Here is a 10079-nt window from a genome sequence, read left to right on the forward strand (position 1 = left end):
ATATACATATTGCAGATATATGCGTATAAATAAATGTCATACATGAATTGTTGTTTGCATCATAATGCTTCATAACGCACCTTATATGCATCATAATGATTTTAGCTTTAAAAATATATATATATTTACGAAATATAGTTTGTTGTTTATTTGCATGGAGCAGACATGATCGGAATATTGTGTTCCTGTAAACGAGGTCGGTGACCCGAGCAGGAATGAGATGCGCTTTACTGGAGGCGGAGAGATTGGGAGGAGTGCTGGGAGAGACTTCTGTGAGACTATCCACCCTCGTCTTCCTCTGAGTGAAGTCAAGCAGAAAATGCTCCCGGCGGGCGCAGGGTGAAGGTCAGCCCGGTGAGATCGACGCCGATGCTCCGGTGCTCTCGAGTGGAGTGATCGCTCACCTGTGGACATGTATCAAGGCGTAACGATGACCACGAACCACGGACCCGCGTCTTACGAGCCCGGTTTCCTCCATAACGCCGTCTCCGCCGCCGCTTCGCCGGTGTACGTGACGCCCACCCGGGTCACCCCGATGATCCCGGCGCTGCCGTACCTCCAGACGCCGCAGCAGAGCAGCCCGGTGTCCGGACACTCGGGATGGGCGCAGCCGGGCGCGGATGCGGTCGCTTCTTACAGCTCCGCCGGCGGGCACCATCATTCTCCGGTCTCCAGGTTCACGTTCTCCACGAGCCCTCCGTTAACCTCCGGGGTCGCGACGGCCCGGGAGACGGCGAGTTACACGAGTCCGCTGAACATCTCCGCTGGCGGGCGGGAGCACTACGGGACCCGCGGTCTGAGCGGATCCTATCACAGCGGGTACCCGGCCTACGTGAGCCCGAACATCGGAGGCTCGTGGACGGCGTCGCACTTCGACAGCTCCGTGCTGCACAGCCTCCAGAGCGGAGGAGCGGCCGGTGCCGCGCGACACCAGAATTTTGGTGAGAATTCAGAATGATTTCTGCACTTTTTTCTTAGCCGTATCGATAAATTATAAATAAAGTAAAATAAAGTTAACTGAAAAAATGGTATAGCAAAGAAACTGCAAATCATTTTCACAAATAATCACAATGAAACGGCAGACAGATTGAATTAACATGAAATTTTAAAGCGCAGAAAGACTCAATTATTTTTCTTTTAAAGCTTACTCCAATATTTTTTTATTTGCAACTTTGAAAAATATATATATATTTTTTTACAGTGATGTATTTTCGGTAAAAGGGATATTTGAGATCTTAAAATTAGGTAGAAATGTAAGAGAAAAATCTGATGTGCATTTAGGGTTGCACGTGCTATTTTACGAACTTTAAATTAGAATTTGCCAGACAAAACTTAACTGATATGAGAATAGAATTAAACTACATTTAATTTAACGCTTATAAATGTGCTGCTAATTTTACCTGTTCCTTCCGTGAATGTATTTGATTACTGATGAAACTTTAAAATCGACAAAACCCCGCTTATAAATAGTAAAAGAAAGAAAGTATATTATTTTTTCAAGGTTGCGTTTTGAAAGCATGTGGGTGAAAAACTACAAAATAAATATATATATATACATTACATTTAGGCCTATTTTCTGTACAAAATAACAATTATCAGAGTAATAATTCAGTTTTGTCAGGTAACCTAAAATTGCTTAACATGTTAAAATAAATTTAGTTTGGGCTTTTATGGGTATAAGCAGCTTTTGGAAAATATGCTGTCTTTGATAATTTTAGCTGAATTGTATTTTTTTATTTTTTACTTTTTTATGAAGGATTACGGAGCTGACATGTTTATAATAAACAGTCTTGTACATAATCAATGCATGTGAGCCCAGAACTTATATGATTTCACTCTGATCGAGTTTGTCATAATAAATATTGCAAAAATTGGATCTGAATCTGAACATAGACCAATACAACACAACTGTATATTATGTGAAAATGTACAGCTGTCACTTTAAATAACCTTCATTGTGTGCAATGTAATCTGAAGATTGATCCGTCAACAACTGATGTTATATTGAATAGATTACTGGATTGCTTTAGTATTATTACATTATTATCAGCAGCAATTAATAATTATAATAAAGGGAAAATAACAGCCTGTGCATTTACTGCTAATCATTTTGCTCGTTTCTTGCGTGTTTAATATGAATGTAGGCCTATTTATTGTTGCTTAAACTTTAAAATCGACAAAACGCGATTATAAATAGTCAAAAAGGATATTTTGGGGAGCATGTGGATGAAAAACTACGAAATAAATATTTTCCATTAGAACTGAATTTCTTTTCTGTTTTGTGTCTTTAAGGTCGAGACACGATACACGAGACAATGAAAAGGGAAAAATGTTTTATTTCGTCTTTTGGGGTCGTTTATATTTACTTTAAGACATAATGTCTGATGATCTGATTATTATAAATCATGCAAAATCGAAATATTATTTTCAGCCTTAATACGTGAAATTGTTTCACTTTTGAATTATAATTATTTTTTTGTTTACATTTCATGAAGAGTAAGCACTTTAATTAAAAAACGAAAATTAATCAAACACTTATGATTGTTTTTATTTATTTATTATAATTTTTTAAGTATGCTCTTTTTATTTTAGGGCTAAATAAATTATATTTTTTTTTTCTGGCGTGTATATGATTACTTTTACTTGCGAGAGACATTTAAAACATTAATTATAGTCTTACAAATCAATAAAACTATAATTAACGAATAATATAATTCACTGTAAAATGGTAAACGACACTTTAATTCAATAAATGTACCTGTGCGAAAAACGAATAAATTACGTTTCGGATAAAATAAATCATTTTAACTATTTAATTTGGTCATTTTTATACATACTACATCTAAATGATTAATAAGGGTTAAATTCGCGAATATTGTCCTTGACTGACAAAAAAAAAAAAAAAAAAAAAAAAAAAAAAAAACAGAGTGTAAGTGACAAAAATATGTGGTTTTGTCTTTAATCTTGCTCTTTTAAATCCTGTTAACAGGCTGGAAGTTAAATTATTAAAGGCCATTTTATTTGAATAGATTATATTAACTAGATGAACTCATGTAATAATGATAATCAGCCATCACATAAGATTGTATTTATATCAAAGACTGCACACTCATTAATATGATTAAGATTTATTCAAGATCAAGATAATTTATTTAATTTTTTTATTGTTATATTGTGCCGTTCAGAGTGAGACATAATCACACATCTGTGTGCATGATAAATAAAATAAACTATAGAAGCAGATTTTTCATTAAACCTAATAACTGATAGGAATCTTGTGCTATTAATAGTCTGTCATAAATGAAGGCAGAGATGGACTTTAACACGCGACTAAAAGAAGCTTGAGTTCATTTATCTTTGGTTTTGTTTTCTGTCTGTCTTTATTTTTGGACGTTTTGCAGCTTCTAATGAGTTTATCAGAGATTAAAAAAAGAAGTTTTCCATAGTAAAATTCCCAAAAAGGACCATTTCTCCAAGTGGTGCTCATGTGAAGGTGTGTGTTTTGCAGTGTGTTGTGTAAGTGTTGGACCTCCAGTCATTAACGCTGAAGTGATTGTTCCAAACAATCTGTGATTTGTCAATAGAGCTGAATGATTAGTGATTCGTTTAACAGGCTTGTGCTCTCTCTTCCTGTCGTGTGGATTGAAATCTCAAGGTTAGAGCTGCTGTCAGACTGGAGTAAAGGCCACTTACAAAAATATGTTCTGAGGACGCTGTGCTAACGTGATGGGAACATTCTATTTTAGAATTCTGCGAACATTATTGGAACGTTCAGAAACAAGATGTAACATTTAAAAATGTTACATGAACGTCCATTTGAAATGTTTCAGAAAAAAAAAATCTATAATGGCATTTTTGTGCGAACATTCTGAGAACACTGAGTTTTGAAAACATTATTTCTCAGAGTTCTCTGAATGTTCAAAATTTAGGGTTTTTTATGTTTTAAAATGCAAACGTTAAGGGAACATTCCATTTTATAACTTTACTAACATTATGGAAATGCTACTTTTGAATGTTCTCTTCTATGAACAGTGTATAAATAATGTTTTTATGCATTTTTAAACATTATTAAAGACCAGATAATTCTGAATGTACATTCTATTCATGTTTTTTATGTGTGCAAATGTGTGCAAATTATTTTGCATGTTTTTTATTGCACTTTTTTATTGTTGCACTGATTATATTTATCTATTTTATTGTTCACTGCTTTATTATTGCAGTGTTTATTTTTAATATATATATATTGCACAGTTTTTATTATTGCAGTGTTTATTTTTATTTTGCACTTTTCATTATTAAAGTGTTTATTTTTTCTTTTATTTTATACTATTTTTTATAATTGCAGTCTCTTCGGTGTTTTTATATCAGCATGTAGTGTTATTTTTTATTTTGTACTATTATTACTGCATTGATTATATTTATATATAATTTGTTATATATCTTTTTATATATATTTATTTTCACTGTTTTATTATTCAATCTTTAACAGTGTTTAATAATCTATTTTTTAGCATTGAAGAATAAATTGTAAAATGTGTTGTCAAAAGAATTTGCAACTTGCTGTAAAAACTGAAAAGATTGCAATAAGATATTCGTGCAAAATAAAAATAAGCACTACAATATTAAAAAGTGCAAAATAGATAATAAAAATAAACACTGCACTAATAGAAAGTGCAAATAAATGCTGTAATAGTAAAAAACCAACAACAACATTGGAATATTAACAAATTATGTTTAAAAAGTTGCAAAATAAAACCGAATCGTTCACTGTTAGTTAACAGTGTTTCTCAGCTATTTTAAGATCACAATCCTCTGATTCATCTGTGTTGATAAAGAAGTGGATCAGAAATGTTTTTGTGTCTGTGTTGATGTGTGACAGATGATTTATGATGCTGAATAAATGTGAGTAAAGCTAACAGGTGTTTAAAGCCTGAAGAATGGTTTATTGAGAGAGAGGAATGATTAGCGTCTGTCTCATTTGTCCACATTGGTCCGTCGCTCAGTGGTGTAGTTAAGGGCCCCTCAGGGGCCGTCTGTCATATATGAGCACTGTTTCCATTTATAAAGATTAGCTGAGTTTGTGCAGGACAAGCTCTTATGTCTGATAGTGACACCGCAGTCTGTCACACCCTGCATGAACAACAGCGCCTTCTGCTGACCAGGAGCCTTCAGCAAAAGCAAGAAAAAACTGCTAGACTTCACATTTTGCTGTCAAACATTTGTGACTCTTCCTGTGATGTGAAACATCACTATTGCAGTATTTTTATTGCAGAATGACTTTTTATTCTTCATTTTGCACTTTTTTTTATTATTGCATTGATTAATTTTATTATTTATATTTTGCACTTTTTATTATTGCATTGATTATTTTTTTATTATTGCTGTCTTTTCAGTGTTAGAAAGTTTGTTTTATATTTTGCATAATTTTTATCATGGTGTGTATTGTTTATTTTTTTGCACATTTTATTATTGCATTGATTATATTTATCTATTTTTATTTTTCACTGCATTGCAGTATTTATAAAATTTTTTATTTTGCAGTCTTTTCAGTGTTTGCAGAAAGTTATTTTTTTATTTTGCATTAATTTTTATTATCGCAGTGTTAATTTCTTTTTATTTTGCACTATTTTTCTTGTGTTTGCAGAAAGTATGTGTTTTGTTTTGCTTTGCATTATTATTCAGCGTTTGCAGCAAGTTTTTATTTTTTATTATTGCAGTGTTTATTTATTTATTTTATTTTGCACTTTTCATTATTGCGGTGCTTATTTAAAATTTTTACACTATTATATATTATTGCAGTCTTTTCAGGGTTTGCAGAAAGTTTATTTTTATTTTGCAATATATTTATTATTGCAGTGCATATTTATATTTTTCATATTGCGCTTTTTTTCATTATTGCAGTCTTTTTAGCGTTTGCAGAAAGTTGCAAGTTTAACAACTTATATTTCAATGCTAAAAAGATCAGACTAACTAGACTAAAATATCAGCGTTTTAAAGCACCAGAACACAGATGTTTTTCTACAGAACTACAGAATAGAAGGTCTTTGTGAAATGTAAATGTTCTCCAGTCAGCTCAGAGCAGGTCTGATGTGGACATTGATTGTAAGAGTGCAGGTCTGTGGTTTTGTTTGAATATTGATATGTATGAGTGTGTTTGTTAATGAAGTCTGTGTCTGTCTCTCGTCAGAGCTGCTGGATGATTTCGCTGAGGGTCGTGAGTGTGTGAACTGCGGGGCGATGTCCACTCCTCTGTGGCGGCGGGACGGGACGGGTCATTACCTGTGTAACGCCTGCGGTCTCTACCACAAGATGAACGGGATCAACCGTCCGCTCATCAAACCGCAGAGACGACTGGTGCGTTTCACCAACAGCACTAACAACATTCACAACATTATTCATGTGAAATACTCTGAGATCTGGGAAACTGATATTTTTTTATTTCAACCTGAAAATCTATGCATGCATAATAAATAAGAATAGTATAAGTGATAGTACAGTACAGTTCATTAAACACACGTTTTTTATGTTGTTGACCTATCATAATTAATAAGCGGTATAAATTTATTTTTAATTTATTGCACTTTTTTACTAGTGCAGGGTTAATTTTTGCACTATTTTTTTATTGAAAAATTATATATTTATATTGTATATATTAAAACCTTTTTTTGCATCACTTTTTTATTATTGCAGTGTTTATTTTATACATTTTCCATTACTTTTTATTATTGCAAAGCTATTTCTGTGTTGTTTTTATATTTTTATTATTGCAGAGTTTTATTTCTATTTTGCACTATTTTTATCATTGAAAAGTTCGTTTTTGCACTATTTTTATTATTGCATTTATTATTTCGTAATTTCAGTGTTTGCAACAAGTTTATTTTTTTTATTTTGCATTACATTCTATTAGTGCATATTGTGATTTTTTTATTATTATTGCAGTGTTTATTTTTCCCCCCACTTTTTTCATGTTTTATTTTGCATTGCATTGTATTCATGCAGTATTTATTAATTTATTTATTATTGCATTTTTTAAACTTTTTTTTTTTAATTATTGCAATGTTTTCAGGGATTCCAGCAAGTTTTTTTTTCTTTTTTTTTTTGCATTACTTTTTATTATTGCAGTGTTTTGGAGGTTTGACTCGTATCTCTAACCTGCTGGTTTCTGTCTCCTGGTCAGTCTGCGTCCAGACGGGTTGGTTTGTCCTGCACTAACTGTCAGACGACCACAACTACTCTCTGGAGACGTAATGCAGAAGGAGAGCCGGTCTGCAACGCCTGCGGACTCTACATGAAGCTCCACGGGGTGAGAAAGACTCTAGTTTATCTAGTTTACTTTTTCTTCTGGCAATGCAAATGCGCAGTTTTTGTGCCCAATACTCTTTAGTAACATGTGTGACCAGCAGATGGAGTCAGAGAATGACTTTCTGCTCTTCTGTTCAGGTTCCTCGTCCTCTCGCCATGAAAAAAGAGGGGATTCAGACCCGAAAACGCAAACCAAAAAATATCAGCAAGTCCAAACCTGGTGAGTGCAGATCCTGATCACTGAACGCAAAAACTCTTCTCACGTCTATAGTATGTCAAGTCAGAATCATCTTGATGAAGATGAAATCATGAGTGTGGTGCAATCAGTGATTGTGACCTTTGACCTGTGTGTGATTTGTAGGGTCATCTGAGGGTCAGACGGCGTCCAGTGCTTTGAGCTCCAGTCCCACAGATGAACCGCGGCCCATAAAGACTGAGCCGGACACAGTGTCACTCTACACACACCACAACATGAACACAGCGGTCAGAAAACACAACACACACTCTCTTACTGCAGTTTTATAAATAAAGACTCATTTACAAACAGTCACTGAAATATAATACAACGTATATTTTAATTAATAAATTAATTAATATTACTATTTAAATAAACACAATTTGTTTATATATAAATCTAAATATTAATTTAAATCTAATAAATATTTTTAGGCAGATTTTTTTTTTCTTTTTTATAATAATTATTATTATTTAGATGTAGGTAATATTAATTAAGTAGTTACATGAGTTCATATTAATTAAATATTTTTAATTTATATATTTTTTACTTTTATATAGTATTTATATATATTAAATAATTGTAATTTTTTTTTTTATATATTTTATATATTGTTATTTTAAATATATAAAATATTTTATAAATATATTCACATATTCAGGCAGCGTTTAATTTCTTTTATAATTATTGTGCAGTTTATAAGTTCATATTCTTTTAAAGAGTTCATGAAAAAGTAAATATTTGTATTCAATTCAATATTATTTCAATTCGATTCATATATATATATATTTTTCATTTATAAGTATTATAAATATTTTTTTCAATATATTTAATATTTTATATATTTAACAGTTTTCAAGTCCATATTAATTTAAAGAGTATTAATTGAAAATTTATTAATTGAAAAACTATAACTATATATATATAAAAATACAACTGTGATTGATAATATTTTTAACATAATGTATAATATGTGCATAAATAACAATTGCAGCATTAAATATAATACTTACATTATAATAAATAATAATAATAATAAATATATAATTACAGTATACGTATTCCATTTTATTTACGTAAAAAAAACTTAAATTTATCTTAGTGTAGAAACCTAAATGTCCATGTTATTAATCAAAAGCTTATTTACAATTACTTTGTATATTTTTATTGTATATATTGTATATATTTATTAAATGCTTTTGTTTAAAGTGAATAAAACTCCAGCACAAGTGAATGATCCCGAGTCTTTTCTTTGTCCATCCAGGTCTCTGCATTTCCGTCTTATCTGGGAACTCCGAGCTCAAGCTCTGCTCTCAAACTTTCTCCAAGTGGATCTTCCAGCTCCAAAAGTGAAGTGTGGAACAGCCTGATTCTGACATAAGAACCCGAGATCCTCCTGCTGAAAGCGTCACTCCCTGCAGAGCTCAGAGCAGAAGATCTGCTCCATCTGGTGCCAGAACAGATGAGTGTCAGTGATGAAATGAAGTGGTACCTGAACGCTGTGCTGGATTCACATCAACAGATCAGCTCTTGATCAGAAGCAGAAAACCCTGGAACGAATCACAGGAACCAAAGACCCTTCAGTCCCAGAAGATCACGAGAACATTATATAACCTGGATGTTCCAGATCACGGCTTGATGTGCTTTATTCATCTTTAAGACATTGGTTTCATTCATTTTAAACCCTTCAGTTGCCACAGATAAACGTGTTAAAGCAATAGTTCACCCAGAAATGAAAATTTGCTTCATCCGAGATTAGGATGAGTTTGTTTCTTCATCAGATTTGGAGAAGTTGCATCACTTGCTCACTGCAAGTGAATGGGTGCCGTCAGAATGAGAGTCCAAACAGCTGATAAAAACATCACAATAATCCACAGCACTCCAGTCCATCAGTTAACATCTGGAGAAGACAAAAGATGAAACACAACCAGCATTAAGATGTTTTTAACTCAAATACACAGAGTCTATAATCCATAATAACACTTCCTCCAGTGAAAAAGTGTTCTGGTGTGAATCAGGAGAGAAATCTGCACAGATCAAGCAGCATTTAAACAGCTCTAAACAAATATGTGTCTGGATTTTGATGTGAGAGACAACAGGAGATGCACTTTTTCACTGGAGGAAGTGTTATTATGGATTATGGACTCTATGTATTTTAATTAAAAACATCTTAATGCTGGATGTGTTTCATCTTCTGTCTTCTCCAGATGTTCACTGATGGACTGGAGTGCTGTGGATTACTTGTGGATTATTTTGATGTTTTTATCAGCTGTTTGGACTCTCATTCTGACGGCACCCATTCACTTGCAGTCAGCAAGTGATGCAATTTCTCCAAATCTGATGAAGAAACAAACTCATTTACATCTCACACGGCCCAAGGGTGGGGGGTACATTTTCAGCAGTGTTTCATTTTTAGGTGAACTATTTCTTTAAAAAAAAGTTTTGCACAGTCAAACACAACACTTATCTGGAGAAAATGTAGTAACTGTTGCGGTCTGTTGCAACATTTTTAGAACAGAACTCTTCAGAAACAATATTCAAA

General features: G+C 32.9%; 1 protein-coding gene across 1 annotated transcript; it reads left to right on the forward strand.

Annotated features, from left to right (window-relative positions):
* The first annotated feature begins 248 nt into the window (after window positions 1-248).
* On the forward strand, window positions 249-9260 carry LOC109111451 (transcription factor GATA-4-like). The gene is made up of 6 exons (XM_042778153.1): window positions 249-941; window positions 6188-6354; window positions 7178-7303; window positions 7441-7522; window positions 7664-7785; window positions 8802-9260. The coding sequence occupies exons 1-6, from the start codon at window positions 413-415 to the stop codon at window positions 8916-8918; spliced, it is 1143 nt and encodes a 380-aa protein (XP_042634087.1). The 5' UTR covers window positions 249-412; the 3' UTR covers window positions 8919-9260.
* The last annotated feature ends 819 nt before the right edge of the window (window positions 9261-10079 follow it).

This window comes from Cyprinus carpio, chromosome A20, assembly GCF_018340385.1.
Source record: "Cyprinus carpio isolate SPL01 chromosome A20, ASM1834038v1, whole genome shotgun sequence".
In the NCBI taxonomy this organism is placed as follows: Eukaryota; Metazoa; Chordata; class Actinopteri; order Cypriniformes; family Cyprinidae; genus Cyprinus; species Cyprinus carpio.